This window comes from Puntigrus tetrazona, chromosome 4 (genome assembly GCF_018831695.1).
Source record: "Puntigrus tetrazona isolate hp1 chromosome 4, ASM1883169v1, whole genome shotgun sequence".
Classification (NCBI taxonomy): domain Eukaryota; kingdom Metazoa; phylum Chordata; class Actinopteri; order Cypriniformes; family Cyprinidae; genus Puntigrus; species Puntigrus tetrazona.
In genome coordinates this window covers 7,469,820-7,494,497 of record NC_056702.1, presented here as the reverse complement: position 1 = coordinate 7,494,497, position 24,678 = coordinate 7,469,820, and the positions used below count along the sequence as shown (strand labels likewise).

At 37.0% G+C, this 24,678-nt stretch overlaps 3 protein-coding genes across 5 annotated transcripts; 2 read left to right on the top strand and 1 right to left on the bottom strand.

Annotated features, from left to right (window-relative positions):
- Window positions 1–5: 5 nt before the first annotated feature.
- slc26a5 (solute carrier family 26 member 5) lies at window positions 6–13,149 on the top strand. 2 transcript variants are annotated; one of them, XM_043236515.1, is made up of 19 exons: window positions 6–119; window positions 2,539–2,799; window positions 3,659–3,798; window positions 4,044–4,154; window positions 5,497–5,669; window positions 6,211–6,375; window positions 7,100–7,252; window positions 7,349–7,431; window positions 7,524–7,671; window positions 8,446–8,559; window positions 8,770–8,847; window positions 9,050–9,145; window positions 9,274–9,380; window positions 9,707–9,776; window positions 9,978–10,070; window positions 10,215–10,343; window positions 10,571–10,783; window positions 11,220–11,274; window positions 11,918–13,149. In XM_043236515.1, exons 2-19 carry the CDS (start codon window positions 2,645–2,647, stop codon window positions 12,055–12,057), a joined length of 2,223 nt encoding a protein of 740 aa, XP_043092450.1. In that variant the 5' UTR covers window positions 6–119; window positions 2,539–2,644; the 3' UTR covers window positions 12,058–13,149. The 2 variants fall into 2 exon arrangements, with proteins under 2 accessions (XP_043092450.1, XP_043092449.1); XM_043236514.1 differs by lacking the exon at window positions 6–119 and adding an exon at window positions 1,029–1,185.
- Window positions 13,150–13,218: 69 nt separating this feature from the next.
- On the bottom strand, window positions 13,219–16,841 carry psmc2 (proteasome 26S subunit, ATPase 2). Its single transcript, XM_043236516.1, has 12 exons — window positions 16,672–16,841; window positions 16,315–16,352; window positions 16,118–16,199; window positions 15,921–16,020; window positions 15,299–15,430; window positions 15,143–15,215; window positions 14,964–15,059; window positions 14,705–14,869; window positions 14,342–14,429; window positions 13,785–13,987; window positions 13,588–13,684; window positions 13,219–13,503 (listed from the first exon to the last, which is right to left on the bottom strand). Exons 1-12 carry the CDS (start codon window positions 16,739–16,741, stop codon window positions 13,346–13,348), a joined length of 1,302 nt encoding a protein of 433 aa, XP_043092451.1. The 5' UTR covers window positions 16,742–16,841; the 3' UTR covers window positions 13,219–13,345.
- A 249-nt stretch (window positions 16,842–17,090) lies between these two features.
- On the top strand, window positions 17,091–24,579 carry prdm4 (PR domain containing 4). Of its 2 annotated transcripts, none has more exons than XM_043237972.1 (12): window positions 17,091–17,172; window positions 17,580–17,630; window positions 17,715–17,830; window positions 17,929–18,117; window positions 18,823–19,587; window positions 19,663–19,812; window positions 20,438–20,556; window positions 21,131–21,216; window positions 21,320–21,447; window positions 22,097–22,528; window positions 22,834–23,002; window positions 23,851–24,579. In XM_043237972.1, the coding sequence occupies exons 3-12, from the start codon at window positions 17,716–17,718 to the stop codon at window positions 24,194–24,196; spliced, it is 2,499 nt and encodes an 832-aa protein (XP_043093907.1). In that variant the 5' UTR covers window positions 17,091–17,172; window positions 17,580–17,630; window position 17,715; the 3' UTR covers window positions 24,197–24,579. The 2 variants fall into 2 exon arrangements, with proteins under 2 accessions (XP_043093907.1, XP_043093906.1); XM_043237971.1 differs by having other exon boundaries at window positions 17,094–17,207.
- The last annotated feature ends 99 nt before the right edge of the window (window positions 24,580–24,678 follow it).

Genomic DNA, 24,678 nt, shown 5'->3' with positions numbered 1-24,678 from the left:
TTCAGAAATCCAGGATGTGCGTCTTAGAGTGACTGGTGTCATTTGTCACAGAGGAGCTGTTTTATTTCTATTTTCTTGCTTTATGTGCCAGTGCGGTGCTATTGCAGTTTTCTCTACAGGTGAGATCATTTTAATATTTCTACTTTTAAAAGTGTAACATGATTCTGCCTGTTTGTAGCTCTAAACTAAAGGCCGCTCGCTATAGGACAGTGTAATAATCCTTATTATGAGGATGATTATGACTATAATTGTTTTTATGGCTTAATGTGAATAAATTGTTCATCCTAAATTAGCATGGACCCGAAAAGGCTTGTTTAGTTGTGACACAATTTCAGGGTATGTTGTGATTGTGATTGGCTATGTTTTGATCTAAAATATCAGAAATTAGATTTTACTGAAATTCATTATTACTATCAAATTCAATGAAATCCATAATTGTACTAAAACTTTCATAATGCTTTCCTTTCTTTTTTTTTTTTTTTTTTTTAATTTTCCTTTGCTTTTTGATGTGACCTGGACTTGGTGGGACTTCAGTTTGCCCGAAGTCCGTTAGGTTATTTAGCTATAAATGTAAAACTGTGTGGCCTAGTGTAAGGTGGCAAGCTTTTTGGAGCATTTTAAACGTTTTTAAACACCTTAAAAACTAACAAAAAATCACTGTAATTTATATGCATAATATATACAGCCAGCTAATACCAGATAAGACCAGTCTAAACACATAATAGCCTACCTTGGAATTATTGGTTGTTGCATAACTCTTACACAAGATGGCGCGCTTACATTGCATTTACGACTTTTGCATCGTTACATTAGAAAAACAATAATAATTTGGTATAAAATATGCTTGTTCTAAACATAATTGCTTATAAAACTATGATTACGCGTTTTAGTGGTCTCTCTGTAATCTACAGGGTATCTCACGCGAGGTGTTTATCTTGTTTACAGTTGAGTTTATCTGATACGGTTGAGTTAGAAAAGAACTACATGTCCCAGGTTGCTGTTCTGGCGTAAGCAGTGACGCATGAGGTACGTCGCGCTTTTCTTATCAGCGCGGCGGATGACGCAGCTGTAGTCGGCAGTTAAAGGGCTTTCAAATGTTATACAGTAACTGGACTATCGATGCTCACGCTCTTCTCAGCTCAGTTCACCGACCTTGGGTCATTTTCAGGACGGAAGCGGTGAGAGGTAAGATGCTTAGGCTCGTTTCTTTTCTTTTAAACTACGACAAATGCGCGAATCCCCGTAGTTACACTATGTTGTACCTGCTTAACAGGTTTATAGAGTCCTGGCGTTGAGCAGAGCAAGGACGCTCTGCAAAAATGTTTCTTTCGGGTTTGTTTTGCCTTATTTTTTTTTTTAAACGCGTGAGGGGACGGAGTATGGCAGAAAGACACGTACGACGTTGGAAGTTATTACCTCAGGACTGTGCTGTTGACATATGCATGTGTCAAATGCTGTGTATTTGTTCCTGTTCATGTTCCCCCATAAACATGTGGCAAAAAAGACTTTAATGACAAAAAGCTAAAAGCAGCGTTTACCGCGTTTTTGTAAATGCATCAATATAAATCCTGCGAATCAGTCATTTTCAATGCTTTTTTTTCTTTCTTGGGCAGAATGCATTTTGGCATGTCTTCATACAGGAATGATAACATTTCAGTGACAAGTTAGTGTCTCCTGGCAAACCAAACCAAACTAAATAAAAATGATAAAGATAACTTCATATGTTTGCCAACGTAGTTAAAAATGTCTTAACATACTTTTACAATGATTAACACGATTTTTCCAGGAATTGCACAATTAAATGTGCTTTGATTTGTGGCATCATTGCCATTCACAGAATGACCCTTGCGTGTCATGGGTGTCGTTTGTAATGTTGTTACCAGTGCTTTGTCAACATTGGCCTGTACCACTGGCATCAGGCACTTCCAGTACATTTTATTGTACCGTGGTCTTGAGATTTGCAGAGGACTGTGCTAAAAATGGACTGGATCCATGGATAGGTTGTTATTACTCAAGCTGTACACTGTGTCCTCCATACAAGTTATGTGTATTAGACACGCTGGTGTGTGTGGATAAAACCATAATACTTTTCATAACTTTGTTTCTCTGAATGGATAATATCATTATTATTATTATTATTATTATTATTATTATTATTATTATTGCCAAAAACCAAATCAAACCAAAAACAGCTTTATTTATTTATTTTTTCCTGCAGGTTATTTTATATGTTTGCATGTTGGTTTCTTTGTGCTTGTTCTTGACACAGCATTTAAGTGTCCAGTATGTCGCTGCATGATAGATCGTCTCTGTACGGACCAAAGTTGGCTGTCATTCACGATTATTTTGAGGACTTGTAATCATACACCAGCAGAGCTTGACCACTGCAAGCCTCCAGATAAAACCAAGGGGGTTGTCAGCGTGACACAAAATGTTTTGTTACCTAATAGCCGATCGACTAAACATGCTTAGATTGGTTCAGCGTTGTGTGCGTGATTGTTTGTGAAGTCGATTCTTAGCCATTTTCTTTCTTCGCAGAGCGCTTTCTACCATTCATTGAAAACAGGAAGAGGAAGTAGAGCAAGTACACGAGTTCATTCACGAGGTCGTCGTAGCCTGACATGCCTTTGTTTCCACTGCTGCTATGGAGCGCTTAAGTGCAAGTGAGCAACCGTCCGCTACAACGATGTACCATGTGGAACGTCCCGTGTTCAATGAAGGCTATATTGAGTCGGAGCTCCTGCATAGGAAGAAGAGGACAACCAAGTCCTTTCAACGGAGAGTGACTGAGCAGCTCCGGTAGGGATGTTTCAGTGCATCATGCTTCCTTTTCTGGTCTTTGATTTTTGACTTTTTGAGCTACAGTAGAGTCCAAAAGTCTGAGACTGTGTTGAGAAATGCATCCTGTAATGCATTATAGGCCATTAATCATACAAAGCGGATTGTGACATTGATCGTGCAACTCTTTGTACAGGTGATAAGGTCCAGTAAAGCACAAGATGATCATTCTCAAGTCATCATCAGCTTTTGTACTTGTGAAGTTCATGCAGTTTGAGTGCTTCTGACATTTGTCGTCGTTTTTCAGTTTAACTATTATTATTCAATATTACATTATTTCAAATAGTTATATTATCATATATATTTAAAAAGCTAAATACAAGCATGGACCCCACCGAATATATAAATGTTTTCAGTTGTCCTGTTTCACTTTTTTTTTTTTTAAAGCTATAATAATTTTATCAAGCGTTATCTGAACTTTAGATAATTAGCTTGGACTGAGGAAACAATTGATTAAGTAAACAACCATTTGCCATTTATGACTGTCTTATTATTTTATCATATCCCCCATATAATATTGCAGGACTACTAGTATTACACAACAATTGTGACATTGCTTTTGTTAAACCTGCCTGTCCCGGTCTGAGCTGGATAAATTGATGACTCAGTTTCCTTTAACTGACAAAGTCGGAGTATAATTAAGTTGTTTTTAACTGATGATCTTCTGATGTCCTGTTCACTTGTTGCACAAGTACGGTACATCAAACCTATTTAAATCGTGGTTTAAATGGCTTTTAAATGTAGTTTGCAGAATTTTGATACGCACTTTAAAACCATATGACGCATTCATATTAACAATCAACTCTTTCTTATTTTTCAGCTGTTCATCTGATAAAGTCAGATCTGTTGTATTTGGGTTTCTGCCCATTTTAACATGGCTGCCGTCATATCCACTAAAGGAATACTTGTTTGGAGACATAGTCTCTGGTATCAGCACGGGTGTAATGCAGCTACCTCAAGGTCGGGTGTTTTTAAAAACTGGTTGATATTAAAAACGAATAATAATTATATTAAAATGCATGTATATAGTAGTATTAGTAGTAATTTTGTTTAATTTCTTTGTGATAAAATTATTTATTTTATTAAAAATATTTATGAAAAACATAACTATACATTGTTGTTAATTAATTTATTTTACTCTTATGTCACTGATCACTGAACATATTCGATAGATAATTTCTCTCTTGTTTTGTTACATTCAACAGGTCTTGCGTATGCGATGTTGGCAGCGGTTCCCCCAGTGTTTGGTTTATACTCGTCGTTTTATCCCGTGCTATTATACACGTTCTTTGGTACCTCCAAACACATATCAATAGGTGAGACCCATTGGCATGTATGCCAGACATTTAATAACATGCTTGTGACTTGAAATATGGTCTCGGCTTCAGACGGACCACCCACGGTTGGTTGGTTCGCCGTCTGGTGCGTATTGCTCACATAAATTGAAAGTTTTTTTCTTGGTCTGGGAAGTTGTAATTGGATTGGTGGACACTACAATGATTTCATGCAATGGGACTTTGTGGAGACTTATTTTTTTAACACCTGTTTATTATTGTACTTTTTATTTTCACAAACCCAACGCATTACATTACACACAACTTGCGTTGGTTGCTTTACACGCTGGTCACATTGACTTGGAGTAAGCTGAAATATGACATTCCTCTGTACAATTCTGCTAAGTCATTGTTAATAAGCAAAGCATAACTGTCAGCCTAAACAAGTGTAGTCCAATTAGATAAGATCTAAAATCCTTCCTAAAACTCCTCCTGGCAATGTCTTATCGTTTTTCATAGTTCATGCCAATTATACAGCTCTAAAATTGTACTGCTCCTGACATTCGTATGCAGGAAATGAAAGTGGCGTTTCTAAGAACATTAGTGTTGGTGCGCTGTTTTATGGACGGCAGATGCCCCGCTGAGCTGTTTTTCTCCTGTTTAATGCGGGGATCTTAAAACCCTAAGAAATCCCTGCAGGATATTAGAAACACCACCAAGAACATAGATCAAAGGTTCGAAAGGTTACCCAAACCAGAGATGTTGCTTCAATATCTTGTTTTCTCGGCCCCTGTGGCTACACTTGAGAGCCAGAGAATTGGCCCTAGTTCAAACATTTGACAAAGTCCTTCTGCAAAGAAGCATGATGTCTCCTGTTTAAACAACACTCACGCTCTGTCCCAGACCCAAATACAGAGGGCTTTATCTAGACGAAGAGAGAGGCAGAGCTCAATTTTCTAAATGCACTGAGACATACTTGCTCACATGATAAAGGAGCTCCTGTTCCAGTGACAACAAAGTGTGTCAAAGAGTGATTACACCACCTGTTACTCTCACTCAGTGACACTGTAAGGTAAAAGACACAAGTTAAGTAGTAAAAAATCCCTTTGCATTAAATATATACAAATATAAAAAAAACATAACAATAGTATAGATTTAATCTAAAACATTTTGCATGATTAATATACTGATGTAGAAGTGATCATGCAGCAATAATGCAATAATAGGGTATACAGAAAAAATATTTTCCTATCATTGTCTGATATTATTAGAAGGTTTAAACAATAGACAATATTTGCATAAATATAATGTCTGGTGAGACAGCTTATAACATATACAAACATTTGTTTGTGATAATACTTAACTTTAGAGCATTTTTTTTCAGGTACTTTTGCAGTAATCAGTCTGATGATCGGCGGGGTTGCTGTAAGGGAGGCCCCAGACTCAATGTTTGCAGTCAACGGGACAAACGCGTCACAGGTTGTGGATTTTGTGGCTCGTGACGCCAGAAGGGTGGAGGTGGTTGTAGCTCTGACAACCCTAGTAGGAATCATTCAGGTGGGCTGCTATTTTATACATTTTGAATATCAACATTAGCGTAGAATACAGTCATCATCTTTAATTATATTTAGGGTGAGGCATATCATTTCTTATTTCTTAGTTCATCATTTTTCTCTTGATTTGCTATACTCATCTTTATTTGCACTGTTTGATCCTAAATGTAGTTGATTAAGACTAGTGCATGTCCAGTATCTGTGATCAGCCCCATCTTTTGTAGATAAACCACGTGAAAAATACTTTTGTGCAAGCGTTTTCTCTTGATCTAAGTCACTCAGCTCATATTGTCAGCTAAAACGGCCAGCTTTTTTTTTTTTTGTTGAAATGCAATATAATGTTACCATTAACCTATTAAAACGGGTTGAGGGTATACATTACAGACATCTCATGCAGGCCTACACAGTGTTTATAATAGACACCTTTCATGGAAAACTGTAAACCTGATCAAACTGAAGAATTCATATGACTCTCCTAAAGTTACCGTAGCCGGAGGTACTCTCAGGTTGATGTTTGGGAACATATTTGTTCTGTTCTCCTATAGTTTGTTCTGGGTCTGCTGAGATTTGGCTTCTTGGCGATTTACCTCACTGAACCGCTGGTGCGAGGTTTCACCACAGCTGCTGCTGTGCACGTCTCCGTGTCGCAGATCAAGTACCTGCTGGGAGTGCACACTGCGCGCTTCAATGGGCCTCTCTCTGTAGTACATGTGAGTAACCTTCGACCCTGGGGGAAACCTTAGGGTGCTTTTTGTTGATACATGACGCACTTGCGCCTGTGCACATGCTTCACATTAGTTCATAAACACTTAGTCACATGTTTTCATTAGTGTTTATCACATTAATTGAATCTCAAATAAATATGGTATTTTCAAGGCCAGTTATTGTTGTTTAAGGGTAGCTTTGTTAATTGAAATAAAGCTATAATAAAATGTAAGTATGAGATGAATAATTATTGAGTAATATTATTGGCTTAATTACAAAATAGTTGAAATAAAATGTTAATGGACTACAATTACTAAACTTAAAACTGAAAAACAGACCTATGAAATTAATAAAAAAAAAAAAAAAGACAAAAGCATTACTAAAAATTACAAAAAAAACAATTGGCATGAAAATTCACAGATAATGTAAAATATTAATTATTTTAAGGTGTCCTTGTTATGGTGTGATTTTAATTTCAGTACTGAGTAATATTTATTAAAAACTTATTTTATGGTTAGGGTTACTTAATTATTATGCATAATTTATTGTTATTATAATAGTACATATAATGTAACAAGGACAGATTAAGTTAATGTATGACCAATTATTTAATAAGAAATGTAAGAAATAAGAAAGTACTGTAATGGTATATAAATAGTACAAAAATAACTCTGTGATTATTGCTCTTTTCTGGCTGTATGCTTTATGGTTTATTATGTTTGTCTGCAGAGTCTTGACGCTGTCTTCAGGAACATTGCGAGCACTAATGTTGTCACTCTAATTATTGGACTGGTCTGTACGGTGTTCCTGTACTTCATCAAAGATCTCAATGAACGCTTCAAAAAGAAGCTACCCATCCCCATCCCTGGAGAAATCATTGTGGTAAATTATAAAACACCCTTCCTCTGAAATGTATATTGCTTATGCATACACTAAGAAACCCTTTGTCTGAATACATGATGTTCTTGTTCTTTCAAGGTAATTGTGTCCACTGGAGTCTCGTATGGCATGGTTATGTCTGAAAACTATGGAGTAGAAGTTGTGGGTAAAATTCCCACTGGGTAAGATTGTGCAACCTTACTTACATATACCAAACTGAAATGGTTTACATTCTTACAAATGTGATATTTCTTTCTTAATGTTTTGTTTTAAGGTTGCTGCCACCCAAGATTCCAGACTTCTCAGTCTTTCCTAACCTCTTCCCAGACGCCTTCGCTATAGCTGTTGTCGGCTTCTCGATTGCAATATCATTAGCCAAAATCTTTGCTCTTAAGCATGGCTACAGTGTGGATGGAAATCAGGTAGAGAATAAAATGAGCGTATTTTCCAAGTAAACACTTCGCACAAATTAGTTGGTTAGGTTTGAAATGATAAAACAACAGATGTGCTGCTACACTGTATCTTATTAATCTGAATCAGTTTCCTAGCGGCAGGGAATTGGATTTTATTCAGCTGCCCTTTATTTTGGTTTCTATGGCTTTAAGTTGGAGCTGAATGTCCAGACCTTTCGGTAACTTAGTTACTCTTTGTTTAGTAGGTCCTTTTGTCCAAAGTGACTTATAGTATACTAATTGCAGGGAAAGTTCATGTGGGACAACATTATGCAAAGTAATACAACAGTAATAGAGACGGATCGTGACCTCAGTAACTCTCAAGTTTGCCTGTTTAGGTCACATTTTTGTGTGAACAGCCAAGATCCTCAACTTAATGAGGACAACTGACAGTAACTAGGAAATCAGGGCTATGTTTGCTGTAGCATGTTGACATACTATTACTGTAGCTAGAGTGTAATTACATGTATGCTACCATTCAAAAGGTTTTTGCTCCAATAAGTCATTTTATTTTATTTAAAAAAAATACAGTGAATCTGTTTTAATTTCTTTAAAAATTGCAGCGTATATCATTCACAGTATGTAAAATAGGCTATACACAGTGTGAGCTGCTATTTTTAGTTACAATGCATCAACTAAAGTTTTCAAAGCCACAGCTGTTGTACAATAGTTGTAATATTTTTATGACCTCGACATGAAATCACATGATCTAATGAAGTCATTTTGTGTTAAATGTGACTGCAGGAGCTTATGGCGCTGGGACTTTGTAACTTTATGAGTTCATTCTTCCACACGTTTGTCGTTACCGCCTCAATGTCTCGCAGCCTGGTACAGGAGAGCACAGGAGGGCATACTGAAGTGAGTGAGACATATTTGAGTAATGTGCCCTATCTTTGATATGTAGTCATAAATGCTTGCAATGGATGATTGCGAAAATGCATTTTCTGAAATTTAGTGTCCCTTTCATAATGACCTAGTCTCGGTGGCTATTGCTTTGCTGTAACAGCAAAAAGAAAAGATAAAACGGTCTTGAACAACCAATTTAATTATTCTGATTGGTTTCTGCAGATCGCGGGATTCTTGGCATCCATACTTGTGCTACTGGTGGTGGTGGCCATTGGATTTGTCTTTCAGCCTTTACCTACAGTAAGTGAAGTGCTATATGATATATGCTTGCCATGGAGCCTCTTGATTTTGTGCAAAAACGAATTTAAAAAAATGGCTTAAAATTTCTGGGACTTTTTTGGGAAGTGCAAAGGGCAGTTCCTCTTGGCAGAACATCTTAGTGCAAAAAGACAAAGATCAGAGATCAGATGGTTTATTAGTGTTGTCTTTGTGCTCTCATTAGACGGTGTTGGCTGCTATCATCATAGTCAATCTTCTTGGGATGTTTAAGCAATTGAAAGACATTCCTTCATTGTGGAGAACAAGCAAAATTGAACTGGTGAGTGTCAGAGGCACTTCATTTGGTTCTGTTCATCATCATATCGGTTTTACTGATTAACCTCCATTTAAACTAACCATGATGAAATTTGCTTCTGTTATTGATAATGTCTGATATGTTTTCTTCAGGCGATTTGGCTGGTGTCCTTTTTCGCCTCAGTTCTTCTGGGTCTGGATTATGGTCTGGTGGTTGCCATGGGCTTTGCCATACTCACAGTAATTTACCGAACACAATGGTAAAACATCATGATTTACTGCTCCGATGCCAATTGATCACAAAATCTGCCTTTTGAATTAAAACAAAAATTATTTATAAATGCATATATTTTATTAAATGTACTGATAATGTGTAATAAATAAATAGTAAAGTAACTATTAAGTATTTTGTGTTTACATGCAAGATTTATATGATGCATAATTTCATACTGCTCTAATTGCAATTCATACAAAGACAGCTGAAATATAGGAAATCAATATGAAACCTGATATTTCACTTATGATCCGTTTATTACTTTCGTACTTGCCACGGGAAATGTCTAATTCAGATCTTATTTATTTTAAGCCCGAAAAATGCTGTTCTTGGACAAATCCCAGATACGGGACTGTACTGTGATGTGGATGAGTACGAAGAGGTAAAACATTTCTTTTAAAATACATTAAAGCATCTTAACTCTCCTATGAATAACCTCAATCCGTAACCTGCTTCATTCCAGAAGTGCTGTTCTCGAGCTTTTCCTAGTCACAGGCACCCAATTAGGCCTGATTTAATCCATCATCCTTTTTTTCCACCACAATCTTTGTCCTCTTATCAGTCGTTTGTTCTGTTTCTCAAGGCTGAGGAATGCTCAGGGATTAAGATTTTTCAGTCCAATACTTCCATATACTTTGCAAACAGTGACCTGTATGTGAGCGCCCTCAAGGCAAAGGTGAGACCAAATACTTGAAGTTATTATTAACCTCAAATATTTTGTGTTTTATGGTTCTGTCCTTGAGTATATGTTGAAAAGCAAGAGTTGTGTTGAGAAACTCTCATAAGCAGCAAGCGTTTATTTATTTTTTTATGGCTGCAGACTGGAATCGACCCAGCACAACTGCTCGCCGGCAGGAAATCACAGCTAAAATATGCAAAAAGAGACAACAAGGAGAAGAAGGCTGTAAACCACTGTTCTCCAATGAAGAAAAATGCAGTTGTCCTATTGGTATGATGTTTTTTTTTTTTTTTTTAACGAAGGCTTAGCATGTTGGGATTTCTGATGCATGTATAAATTTGTTTGCAAGTCAAATGTTATTTCAAATAAATGCACATTCAACCGCACGATGTCAACATTTTAGAGCAAAGTTTCTTCTGTAAAATATTTCAATGCAACGTGACAGCTTTTTTTTTGAAGTGTGTGACTGACTGACATGTTCTGCGGTGCCACCACAGGATGTGGAGCTGGGCGTCACTCATGAAGTGGTGACTGGGGCGAAAAAGCAGATGAATGATGTGTATACCAATGGCCAGATGAATGAGAACCACACTGAGTCTGAGTCGGAGGACGACTTCTTTCTCCAGCGTCTGACCCCCATTCACACCATCATACTGGACTTTACTCCCGTTAACTTTATTGACTCAGTAGGAGCCAAAACAATTAAATCAGTAAGTCAACTACTTTTTTTTTGTCCAAAGAAGACACTTGAAGACCTATTAGTGAGATCTGGATTAATACGTTAGACCATATGTTGCGCTGTTGCTTATTGAGCAGCTTGTTCTACTGCTTTTTATACTTTAGGGTTAGATGTTTGAACAAACCACTGACTCTTGATATTAAACTTCAGCTTGCTATATTTCCCTTATTGTTTGCAATATTGATATGACGTGGCTTGGTGAGACAGGGTGTGTTGTTACTTAAGTGATCTGATTCATGATATTTGCTCAGTGGATACAAAATTACATACGTCCAGTGACCTAAAAACACTAGGAACACCTTAGCAGCTGTTTCGCAACACCTTGGCATCCCCCCACAACATTGTGGAAACCATATTGAGTCATTTGTGGTTGTACATTTTGCAATAGTTCTTTTTTTTTCTTGCAGGTGATAAAGGAGTTTGCAACAGTCGATGTGAAAGTTGTGCTTGCTGGATGTAGCAGTAAGTAATTCATTTCATTTTACACAAAATATATATATATATATATATATATATATATATATATATATATATATATATATATATATATATATATATATATATATATATATATATTAGTATTTTTGACTCAATCTGAGTTAAACCTGCTGGATGTAGCAGTAATTACATTTTATACATTTTTAATTTCTATGTAATTTAATATAATAAACAAAAATCTTTTATTTGAATAGTTTTTTCTCAGTAAAACCCCATTTTTTTTGAGACTCTTTTTGGTTGGTTTTGTTATTGATGTCGGTAATGTTTTCTTCAGGCAATTTGACTGGTTTCTAATTTAATAGTATTTTTTTAACTGTAGCAATGAGTAATTAATTACATTTATACATGCATACATTTTTTTTTTTTAATAAAATTGTATAATACTAAATGATTCGGCCGAGATGTTTTATGTAGGTTAAAGTTCATTCTGATATATTTGTTGAACGTGGCAAACATCTCCACCTAGAGTTGGAACTAATAAAGGGTCATGTGGTCAGGTCAAACTAATGTTTATGTTGACATGAACAGAATTTTTAATGTTAGCGCATATAAGAAATTATTTCCTAAGACCTTTGTAAGAGTTTTTATATGTTTGTGTGTTGTGCAGGGACTCTTCTCTCTGAGCTCAGGACACTAAACTTTTTCTGTGAGCCCGTGACCCCTGACCTCATTTTCCCCACCATTCATGACGCAGTGTTGCATTGTAAACGCTCGAGGGGCGTCTCCGTCTGCCTTGATGTCCAGTGAAGTCGCACAAACCAAACTGAGGGACAGAACATGGATAGAGTGCTGAAATAAGCACAAGTACTGTTACTCCTGAATCACTTTAGGGTGTCGTGATAACGAGGAGACAGGCCAAAATGTTTTAGATGGAAACACTTTATTTAATGTGAATATACTAGCAAATGTTGAGCTTAGTATGATCGGTGCTGTTTTATTGCACCAGACATAGTCATATGCTCCACTGCAGTTTGTTACTAATGACTATAAAACACTTTGTACCTTCTGTTCTTTTTAAGTGCAATTAGTGTAGATGGAATTTTAACCGGCGTTTATTTTGTAGCGCTGGTTCAAATCCTTTATTGACATTCCTGTAAGCTTATTTTTATGATAGAAATTAAGTTGTACAATTGCACACGTTTTTCTTTTTGCTGTATTTAATTTTTGTTTTATGTTTTTTTGGAATTTTTCATCTGACTGTAGCATTCGGTGGAAAAAGAGCTAAAGTGTCGCATCTTTTTAAAGACATGATCAGATAATTGCACTGTTGGTGAAGATGCTGCTTTTTGTTGCATGATATACTTTAATCTGATGTTTCTGAGAACACGCTTGCCAGATATTGATTGGACTGTTTTGTTTTAGGCGTTCCCCCTCCTCCAGTCAGTCGGTGACACATTTGGCTAAAGGCTTATCTAGGTTGCTCTAGGGGTTCTTGGAACCAATTGAGAACAATATTAACATAAAGGGGTCTTAGTTAGTGATTACTGAAACGGCTGATTCCACGAAGTCTTGCAAATGTTATGTAGTTGTTCTTGTATTTAGAACATTATATGGAAAGGCCACAGGCTGAGACTGTCTTGGACACGTTTGGCACACATTTGCCTATAAACGGTCCACCCCTAGCACTTTTTCTTTCAAATCAAGTGTTCAGTTATTCTTTGATTTTTCTGTACCGATGCTTTTTCGTTTCAGTAATGATGACCAAAGCTCCACAATTAGTTGGAACTGCATATAACATGGTGCATATTATTGTGTTTTTATGCTGGTGTGGATTTAAGATATTTTTGTATAATAAATGCAAATCAGTGCTCTAAATTATTAAACGTTTCTTTCTCAAAATGCCTTTGTATTTATACAATTCCCTATATTTGTTATCAATTTATAATAAGCAATAAAAAGACCATGTAGTAAGGATAATGTTTTATTTAATCATTTGATGCCACAGGAAAAGTGACAGGACATACGAGAATCCTTGAATCATCGGGCAAATAACAAAACGTTCAAGCGGGAAGAAGCACATCTAAGAGCAGCGGTTTTAGTTGTAAGTCATGTAGCGAGGGGTGGCGCTGAATTTAGCGTAGGATTTGATGACCTTGTTCACGGCCTCCAGAAAGTCTTTTTCTGTAGCGATTTTTCTACGAGCTCGGATGGCAAACATTCCTGCCTCTGTACACACGCTGCGAATCTCAGCACCTTGGAGAAGAAAAAAACACAGCAATGTTAACTACAGCTTGAAGGCCTCCACATGCAAATATCATCTATTTTGTGTGGACTCACCTGTGCTGTTAGGACAGAGGCGTGCGAGAAGCTCGAAGCGGATATCTCTTTCCACACTCATAGAGCGGGCATGAATCTTGAAGATGTGAGTACGTCCCTAGAAACAGAGCACGAATGGTTACATACATGTATAGGAATGTGATATTACACTACGCGAGTTGCCTTTAAATGATAGCTATTCTGTAGCTAAAACTCACTTCCAAGTCGGGCAGGCTGAACTCGATCTTTCTGTCCAGACGGCCCGGTCTCATCAGAGCAGGATCCAGGGTGTCTGGTCTGTTGGTGGCCATCAGGACTTTAATGTTTCCTCTGGGGTCGAATCCATCCAGCTGGTTGATCAGCTCCAGCATGGTTCTCTGCACTTCATTATCTCCTCCAGCCCCATCATCAAAGCGGGCACCTGTAAGAAGACAGACGAAAGGTAAAACTGATCTGTCAGACAAAAACAAAAGCTGAGATTTTAAAGGGACAGTCCACCCAAAAAGGAATATTCTGCCACCTTTGAGGCAGAGTAAACGATTGCAAAGTTTTTATTTCAGTTGATTATCCCTTCAAATGTAATTAGAGGCCATTCACACAGAGCTGTGCTACCTTTCCATTGTTTTTCTATGTAAATCTAAGACTTTTAAAACTATACTCAGGGTTGGTTTACAGACAGAAATCCCAAAACCTCAAGCTGCACAGTCTGCCAAAAGAAGCTGAAATCATCTGAGCCTGACTGTAGCATTAGGTTGTTTAAAATTGGATATTTTACCTCCAATGGCATCGATTTCATCAAAGAAGATCAGACATGCTTTCTTAGTCCTTGCCATTTCAAACAGTTCACGAACCATCCTGGCACCCTGCATTAAACACAAAAACGTATTATAAACATTTTTAAAAGGGTAAGATGAAATTTTGAAGAATGCTGACAATCAAACAGTTGTTTGTCTCCACTGACTTCAATACAAGGTAAAGAAATACTATGGAAGTCAATGGGGACCATCAACTGTTTGATTACCAGCATTCTTTAAAAAAAAATCATCTTTTATGTTCAACATAAGAGAGAAACTTCTGCAGGTTCGGAATGAGTTGAAAAGGACCTATTTTGTAACAGCTTGATGGAAAAGGCACGTACCTCTCCTACATACTTCTGAACCAGCTCGGATCCGATGACTCGGATGAAACAAGCGTCAGTGCGGTTAGCCACAGCTCGAGCGCACAGGGTTTTCCCTGTACCAGGGGGCCCGAACAGCAAAACACCTTTTGGAGGCTCAATACCCAGGTTCACAAAGCGCTCCGGCTGGAATTAGGAGAATAGAGATTGATTTCAGAAATTGAGAAGTACACTTACTGTTTGTTTTTAACAGGTACATTTCGATGCGGTCCCGACTTACGTGGAGCAGAGGGGTCTCAACCACTTCTCTCAGCTTCTCGATCTGCTCTTTGCAGCCTCCAACGTCACTGTAGGTCACATCAGGCTTCTCCTCCACCTATTTAAGCGCAGTGCGTAATTATTCCTGTAGTGTTGCTTTGATAATATGCATGAGGCCAAGCAGCCTTAGCGGTTTCATACCTGCATCATAGTCACAGTGGGGTCGATTTTGGGTGGCAGTGGAATATGGATCTGATACTTATTCCTGTCAACCCTGTTAACAGATACAGAATGCAACTCTTTTAGATACCGATTAGCTGAAAAGTTTGTAATACCTGATGCATCATTTCAGCTTACCCAACTCTCATTCCTTCCTCGATGTCTGTTGGAGCGACCTGATCGCTCAGATCCACCACAAACTTGGCAAACTGTTTTACATTAATAATGTACTTTGGATCCTCAGAGTCAGAATTGATTATCTTGGTGCATCTACCAACAAATAAAACCATAGACACCAATTTTAATGTCCCATGCTGATAAACACACAAAGATTTTTCTTATGCTTAAAGAAAACTACATTTCCTTTATTTAAAAGGTTCACAACTGTAACATTGTGAAATATAATCATTTAAAACAAAGCTGAATATTCAGCAGCCGTTTCTTCAACCTTCATCTTACGTGATGATGATAAATATAGGCTAGTTCAATGCTCATAAAGCATTTCTTGTCATTACCAGTGCTGAAACCAAATGTGCTGCCAAGTCAAGGTTTCTTTTAGATTAATAGAATTTATTCAAATCTTTTTGTAATAATATAAAATGCTTTAGTGTCACTTTTAATCAACTGAATGCAACACTGCTTAATAAAAGCATTATTTCTTTAAAAAAAAAAAAAAAGCTTTAAAAAGGTAGTATATTGTAAGCCATTAATTTGTCTTTAAAAGAAACCCTTAAGAACTGAAATGTCTGTCCCCTCGTACCTCGCCACCTGCAGTGGCTGTTCACTCTGGAGAGTTTGTTTGTCTGCAGCCAGATCCCATAATGCTGGAGGAGCCAGACCTGTATCAGACTCTTTAATACCTGCAAGAAAAACACAATATACAGCATCAATGCATCTGTCACATTGTGAGTAGCAAAACAAAAGTAGTTCCCCAAGTGGAAATGACAGCACACTTACCCGTCAGCTCATTTATTTTCTTCAGAAGCTGTTGAATGTCATCTTCCACTTGTTTAATCTGTCTGGAATATGTGCTTTGCCCCTTTTCACAAACAAAAATTACAATGAACAAATTACAAATAACACTGCTGCAGCTTATAATAAGTGAAAGCCATTTGAATACTAGAACAGTCAGCTTTTGTAGTACTACCACTTACATAGGTTTTCAGGAGTGCAATATCTCCTTCATCCAACGCTGAGAGATAAAAAAAAATAGATTAATACAGATAAATAATTGAGATATGTATATGTTAAAGGATGGCAGATACACATCGGGTTTAGACTGTTTAGATTAAGACTAATACGGAAACGTTTGACAACTCATATAATGAACTTGGTAGAGTAAATACATGAAATAAAACCTGAAAAGAATGATACAACATTAAAATCGTTTGAGTTTAGTAGATTCGGCTTTTGTTGACAAATTCCAACTGCAGATCGGCTAGTCAATAAATGCTAATTCACCGCTAATTCGTTTAATTTAAAATCCACCCTAAAGTCTTCACAAATATTACATCGAATTGGTTTGTCTTCCTTCTCCTCTTCTTTTACTTTGCGCTGCTCTGTTCCTAAATAATCAGGCATGACTGCTTTTTTTTTCTTTGTAATAAATTCGGCTAGTGACTGTACAGGCAAGATTACACAGCAGGTTTTCAGACGAACAGTCGCAGCGCTTTTCTGTTCCGGTGCGCTAGACGCAGGAAACTGCGATTGTATTTCAAAATAAAAGTTCGCTTTTAATCCAAAAGCCAGAAAGAAAGCCAATTCCACTCGTACAAAGTATTTTTAATTATGTATATCGCTCTACGTTTTCCACACTATTATTAACTATATTTATGTATACTATATGTCAGATATATAAATACATACGTAAATCAATAACCAAATCAGTATGGCATCGTGTCTATAACGACTCTTATTTTGAAACATAACCCCACCTTGAGTCATACACGGTTTGCCTTTAGCCATGTTATTGTTTTCATCTTCCACGGAAGGATTAATATTTGCTCTTTATAGTAGGTGAATTGTTTGTTTCACTTGAAAGTAATATGTATGTATACATTACAATTAACGCCTTCTGTTACTGCATTTATTTTAGGCTAGTTAACTGGTTAAACTCAGTAGGCAGCTTTTCTGGCTCTGTCTGGTCGAAGTGCGGTCACATACATATATATATATATATATATATATATATATATATATATATATATATATATATATATATATATATATATACATATATATATTATATAGCTATTTGTATTTAGTATTAAATATTAGTATTTCGTTAGCGGTTTAGTGATAAAGCTTGTCAAGTTGCCAGAGTGACTATACAGTTTCTCTTAAAGAGGCTGATGATGGAGATTTGTGATCTAAACTAAATGTTGTAATTCCCAAAAAGACGAATCCTTCTCTATTCTAGATCCTAGAAAGCATCCATCACACCAATGCCTTAAGTGATCTGTGCTGTCAGGTAAACAAACATGTAGTTTATTCACTTTTCAAGCCCTATGGTATATGATTTGTCATTTAAACTCAATATCTTTCTTTTGTATAGCATGAATGACATGAACCTCAGCCCAGTTGGCATGGACCAGCTCAGCGTGCCGCCTGTGAGTGCAAGTCACCTTGGCCTCCCCACATCCCCAACGCACAATCCTATCACCACTTCAGGTCAGGAATCAAATGCCACTTAGATGTGTGTGTGTGTGTCTGTGTGTCTGTGTGTGCGTGCATATAGAGAGAGAAGTAACACATCAACTTTATTTCAGGCATGCCAGTAGCTATACCCAGCTTGGGTCCGTCACTTGGGCCTCTTCCTTCTGCACTGTCCCTGATGTTACCCATGGGTCCTTTAGGGGACAGAGGTGTTATGTGTGGCCTTCCGGAGAGAAATTATACATTACCACCTCCTCCATACCCACACATAGAGAGCAGCTACTTCAGACATATCCTTCCAGGTGATGTTACTGAAAAATGTTAAGGTGCACTTTAATCTTTTTAAACCTAGGGATTATTAATAGACAACAACATATCTTTACAGTCTTTTGCAAGGAAACTGGATTAATTTTGACATAGTGTCAAACAGAGAGAAATGCATGTTTGTTTAATCATTCAAGATTAAAAAGAAATAAAAATGTGCTTAATATTCTTTATAGATTCATCTTAACCTCTTGTTGGCAGAAATAATATATTGTATAATATATTTTATTTTTGCTGAAAAAAGTTTCATATAACGCGTTTGAGCAAATGAATTTTTGTAGGCAAATATATATGACTTAGACCAGGGGATTGAGCACCCATTGCTTAGACTATATTATTTCAACACATTTCATTATAGCAAACTGAGCACATTTAAACACATTTTTAAAAATAAAAAAATGTATTTTGGAAATTCTATAAATAAAAGAAATGTTTTATATGCTTAATTTACTGTAAAGCAAATGTATATTGTCAAAAGTAATATATCACATGAAATATTTTATTTCTGACAAAATGCATTTTAATGAAGCGTAAGAGCAAATTAAGCTTATTTAAAATACATTATTAAATATCTATTAGTTACCTGACCCCATGCAATACCTTCATGGAACCCCAGGGGGCTGTAGACCTGTTTATATTAATGTATCGGATGAATTAATTCTGGCTTTTTTTAATCTCTTTAGGTATTCTGTCATATCTGGCAGATCGTCCCCCTCCCCAATACATTCATCCCAGCAGCCTTAACATGGATGGGACTCTTTCAGTGTCCAACAACAACCCCTCTGGTTTAGACCCATACAGCGGCCCCGGCGGCCCTCTAGAACAAGGCCTGGTAACCCTAGACACAAGACAGGTCGGAGGCCAGGCTGATCTCCACCAAGGAGGCTCTCACGAGGTTCAGCTAGATGCCACAGGACTAACCATGGAGTCTCGTGTAAGTAGTCCTATGTCTCCCGATGGAATGGAAGAGGACCTGGCTACCATGGAAGGTGTCGTGGTGGCGGAGACGCAGCAGCAGATGGGCACCAGGCCTCAGCCTCATGAGGGTTTGGCCGGTGTGGACTCCTCAGGAGGTGTGATGCCCCTCCACGGAGCGGGGCTGGAGCTTCCGGTGGTGATGGAGCAGGAGCACATGGGCGGCAGAGTAGGGTCCAACACTACAGGAGCGGGCGGACCAGGGACGCTGAGTGAAGCCTTGCACTCCACCGGAGAGCTGAACTCCGGGGTGGTTAGTGTGGTGCTCACGGGGGCCATGCCACCTCAAGCTCAACTAGAATCGGTATCTCTGCATGGACCTACAGGAATGGGACTCGAGCCTGTTAATGTGTCACCCATCACCGCAGAAGTGTCTCTTGGGCCGGACAACAGTCTGGTGCTAGTGAACTCTACCTTACAGCTAGAAGACTCAACATCTAATAAGGAAAACATGGCCACTGCCTTCAACATATGTACGTTTTTGTAAGACAGTATCGAGTAGTGGAATGTGTTTTAGGTCAATTTCATGTTTTATTGTGTTTTTTTAGGGTGCACTTTATGTGAGCGGTCATATCCGTCGGACTGCCCTGAGCATGGACCTGTCACTTTCATCCCAGACACGCCCATTCAGAGCAGAGCCCGCCTCTCTCTGCCCCGCCCCCTCTGCCTTCGCATTTCTGTAGCTGATGAGCCCATTGGTACATACTTTGTGTACAATTCTCATTCAGTTCTCTATTGTGTGGTGTTATTATAATAAATGTTACAGTAGTTAATTAATAACAGTAAATTAGGCAAAAGACTACAAAAAATAGCCCTAAACTCTAATAAGTACATGATGTTAAGTACTATTGCCTAGAACGTATTTATATAATTATACTCTCAGTATATTCAATATGAAGTGATCATGCAATCTACATGCAACCAATAAATTATGAATCTAGCTAATAATAATAACTTATAGCTAGTAAAATTTCCCCAGAAATAATTGACTACTTTTCATTATTGAAAAGTTTTTCAGTTAACAGTTTAGTTTACGGTCTTCTTGTTACACCTGCAAAATGTACTTACTTTATTAATAACAGCATAATTACATGCAACCAAACCAAACCGACATTATAGTAAGTGTGTGTTGTTAATTAACGTCGCTTAGTAATTAAATGTTTAATTACACTGTAACAAAGTCAGCTTAAAGTAAAGTGTAACCAGCATTTGGCGTCACGAATTAGCTCGTTAATTGCAGTCAATGAGATATCCATTTGCTTTAAAAAAATTTTTTTGCATTTTGTTTAATTTATGATGCATTTTGTTTTTGGTTTCCTTCAGGTGTTTTTGCTAGAGAGACCATACCCTCCAGGACCTGCTTTGGGCCGATGGTCGGACAGCACTGTAGCAGTGTAGAGCTTACAGACTGGTCTGATAAGGATACTCCTCAAATATGGAAGGTGCATGCCACATTTTTAAATATAAGTGAATTGGCCAAACAGTTGCACGCTTCTGTTCAAAAGTTTGGGATCAGTATTATTCTTATTATTTTTTAATGACATTAATATGATTATTCAGCAAGGATGCGTTAAATTAATAGAAAGTGACAGTAAAGATAGTTATGTTGCGAAAAAAAAAAAAATCAATTTCATATAAATGATATTGTTAGTCCTGAAAAAATCAGTTTCCACAAAAAAATGCAGTTTAAATGTTTCTTGAAAACCAAATCGGAATATTAGAATGATTCCTGAATGACCATGTGACACTGAAAACTGGATCTGCTGAAAATTCACAGGAATTTTACATTAAAATAGAATAGTAGCAATAATATTGTCTTCACTGCATTTGAAAAAATCATTGGTGATCACAAAAGGCTCAATAGTGTAAAAAGTTTTACCGAGCCCAAACATTTGCAAGGTAGTGAATGCTACAAAATGGCATCATCTGCATAATTTTATCTGCTATTACATTCACATGTCATGTTGTTATCCTAAGAATGGCTTTAATATACACTGTGCATTGAATCTAATGCAGATGTTCCATAACGACATCCAAGAGTTCTGTATCGTGACGACAGATGAGCATGAATGCAACTGGATGATGTTCGTACGGAAAGCAAGGTAACCACATCCTTAAAAAAAGTTCACATCAGTTATTTCAGGAAGCTCAATATTGAATCAAAACAATCGGGTAGTTGAAAGCTAAAATCAACTCTGTTCGCAGAACCACAGAGGAACAGAATCTCGTGGCATATATTGACAACGGGAAGCTGTACTTCTGCACGTCCAGAGAGATTCTGCCGGATCAGGAGCTGTTGTTTTACTACAGCAGGGACTACACCAGACAGCTAGGTGGGACTTCCTCTGCTTCAGCCTAAAAGAAGTGAAAGGATCAGTTCACTTTCAAAATAAAATTTCCTGATAGTTTACTCGCCCCTTGAGTCATCGGAGATGTTCGTGTATTTTTTTCTTCAGTCCAAAAGATTTTTGATGAAAATATTCCAGAATTTAAATCCATACAATGGACTCCAAACTGTTGAAGGTCAAAATTAAATTTTCAGTGCAGCTTCAAAGGGCTATAAATGATGTTATTTATGCATTCTGCGATGCACGTAATACGCCATTACGTTGAAAAGGTTACGCTTGACGTAGGCGAAAGTGCCGAGTCAGTGTTTACAGATGTGAAGGTTGAAAGTTGTTGAATGTTCAGGGACACATATTCACATGTCATTTAGTGGACGTTTTAATATTAAAAAACCTTGTTTATAGTTTACTGAAGCTGTAATTTTTGACCTTCAACCATTTGGGGTGCATCGAAGTCCTTACGTGGATTTAAACCCTTGAACGTTTTCATCAAAAACTTGAATTTGTTTTCAACTGAAGAAAGAAGTGCATAAACGGACGACACAGGGGTGAGTCAATCATCAGGAAATATGAAATTTGAAAATGAACTAATCCTTGCAATGTAGAGGAAAAGATCTACTAATTCCTGTCTCATCAGGTGTTCCCAGAGTGCCGGAGGGACAGATTTGTCATTGCGGCAAAGAATGTGGCTCTTTCACAGAGTTCAAGTCGCACCTGAGCAGCCACGCCCAAAGTCACAGCCCCTCCCAGGACCACCCTGCTCACGCTGCACACAACCAGTCCCGGTCCCAGGAGAAGGTGACCAACGAGTCGTCCCAGTCCGCCTCCTCGCCGCAGTGGCAGTGCCACTCGGATGTGAACGAGCACTCCAGCAGCAGCGGCGGCAGTAACGGGCACGGTCGCGAGAGGAAGTTCAAATGCAGCATGTGCACTCGAGCGTTCACTACGTCGACCAAGCTGAACGTGCATTTCATGGGGCACATGGGCATGAGACCACACAAGTGTAGCTACTGCAGCAAAGCCTTTAGCGATCCCAGCAATCTCAGGAAACACCTGAGAATCCACACAGGTAGATGCACGCGTCTAGGTCGTTGCATTTGAGAATTGCATTTTATAGCTTCGCAGTTGTGCATGTAGAGCCATTTTGATGTAATAACAAGGTGCTTTTTTAATGATTTAATAACATAAAAAACATCTAATCCTGATGGATAAAATTACATCTGATGCTACTTTGAAATGCATTATAGAAACAAAGTGGTTTATTAATTCAGATCATTTGTTTAAAGTTAAATGATTTTATTATTGGCCAGAAAAATTTGTTGTCATCATTGCTGCTCTGCTCGTGAAACATATTTGTTTGTTTGTTTTCTGCAGGCCAGAAGAACTTTAGGTGCACAGTATGTGGGAAATCTTTTACTCAGAAAGCACATGTGGAATCTCACATGGTTATACACACTGGTGCCAAGAACATTAAATGTGATCATTGTGACAAGATGTTTGTGAGGAAGCAAGATCTCAAACAGCACATGTATTCACATTCACTGTAAGGCTATATTTCATACTTTATATTACCTAAAAATGTGTCAATTAATAATATGTATTATTATATTTAAATCATCATTTAAATATTATTGATTCAAATATTAATACAGTCTGACATTATAAATATATATTATTAATGTTATTTTTAAAATTTATTATTGAATTATATACCAATAAATGTTTTAACATGTAATATAATATAGAACTAATAATCAGTGCTGGGCAACTAATTAACCGTGATTTTATTATTATAATTTTTTACAAAATACATATGTGTGCACTGTCTATATTTATTATGTATATGTAAATGCACATACATGTTTATTTTAGAAAAACATGTTATGTTTATATATATATATATATATAAAATATATATATATATATATATATATATATATATATATATATATATATATATATATATATATATATTTATATATATATATATATATATAATATAAATTATCTGAATATAAATATGAATATTGTTTTATATATACTGTATGTGTGTGTCTTTATATGTACATAATAAATATACACAGTACACTTAAATATATATATACGGAAACCTTATATTTTAGATGCAATTAATTGTTGCCCAGCTGTTAATAATATAAAAATATCGTAATATTTTTTTTCTTTCTACATGTATGTTTTTGCATGTTTATTTTAAAAGCACGTTCTCCAAATATTTTACTTTTTGTGAAAAAAAAAAAAAAACTATTTGAAAATAAGATTTATAGATATGTGGAGTCATGCAAACATTATAAATATTGCATATTCATAATTCTTTTTTTAACATAATTTTCTTTCGTGTTTTAATCCCCACCTTTCGTTTCTTTATTCCAGAGACCGTCAGATAACTTGTCCAAAGTGTAACAAACAGTTCTTGAAGACCGACCATCTCAAAAAACACCTGAACTCTCACGACGGGAAGCGGGACTTCATCTGTGAAAAGTGCAACAAGGGCTTTCTCACTAAATACCACCTCACGCGCCACCTCAAAATCTGCAAAGGTCCTAAGATCGGTCGAGGGCCAGCGCAGGGTGAGGAAGGGGAGGAGGAGGAAGACGAGGAGGAAGAGGATGAGGAGGACGAGAGAGAAGCTGAGGGACAAATCAATCCAGCCAACGAGGAGGACTGTGGAATAGGGATGAGAGGATACACTTCAGAAAAAAAATACGTAACGGGATGAACCCAGACCTTATCTAGCCTATTTATTTGTCCTTTATTGTGTGTCCCCTTTCTACCCGTCAGCCTTTATTTCCTGATGCCAAAATTTGTGTACGTCTAAATAAGAAAAAATTATGCATCACATATTTATAAGTCGAGTGTCGCTGTTAAAATGATATATCATTGGCCAAACAGTAAACAAAAGACATTGCCTTTTTTATATTTTTTTCTTTACATTGTTTTTGTGGGAAAACTTATTTGACCAAATAAGCCACTGATAATAAGTCGGTTTAACTGAAATAAGCCTGGTTTATTTAGGTAAACTTGTTTTATGAAACTCGTTCACTGGAGCCATGCCTCTTCTGTACTCTAATGTTATTGTAAATAAATAAATATTGAGTTTTACGTGCAAACGTTTCATTTCAAATACAAATAGTTACGCGCCGTAATATTACGCTCGACGCCGGTGACGCCAGCTTACGTCGCTGCGTCGATACTAATTTC

What these genes read in the sequence shown, in the direction of transcription:
- prdm4 (XM_043237972.1), top strand. Translation starts at nt 17,716, where the DNA reads ATGAATGACATGAACCTCAGCCCAGTTGGCATGGACCAGCTCAGCGTG. An exon ending in CAATCCTATCACCACTTCAG is followed by an intron (nt 17,831 to 17,928) that starts GTCAGGAATCAA and finishes ACTTTATTTCAG; the next exon opens with GCATGCCAGTAGCTATACCC. An exon ending in ATACTCCTCAAATATGGAAG is followed by an intron (nt 20,557 to 21,130) that starts GTGCATGCCACA and finishes AATCTAATGCAG; the next exon opens with ATGTTCCATAACGACATCCA.
- psmc2 (XM_043236516.1), bottom strand. Translation starts at nt 16,741, where the DNA reads ATGCCTGATTATTTAGGAACAGAGCAGCGCAAAGTAAAAGAAGAGGAG. An exon ending in CAGCCACTGCAGGTGGCGAG is followed by an intron (nt 15,431 to 15,920) that starts GTACGAGGGGAC and finishes ATTTGTTGGTAG; the next exon opens with ATGCACCAAGATAATCAATT. An exon ending in GAGGAAGGAATGAGAGTTGG is followed by an intron (nt 15,216 to 15,298) that starts GTAAGCTGAAAT and finishes ATCTGTTAACAG; the next exon opens with GGTTGACAGGAATAAGTATC.
- slc26a5 (XM_043236515.1), top strand. Translation starts at nt 2,645, where the DNA reads ATGGAGCGCTTAAGTGCAAGTGAGCAACCGTCCGCTACAACGATGTAC. An exon ending in CCCTAGTAGGAATCATTCAG is followed by an intron (nt 5,670 to 6,210) that starts GTGGGCTGCTAT and finishes GTTCTCCTATAG; the next exon opens with TTTGTTCTGGGTCTGCTGAG. An exon ending in AAAATGCAGTTGTCCTATTG is followed by an intron (nt 10,344 to 10,570) that starts GTATGATGTTTT and finishes GTGCCACCACAG; the next exon opens with GATGTGGAGCTGGGCGTCAC.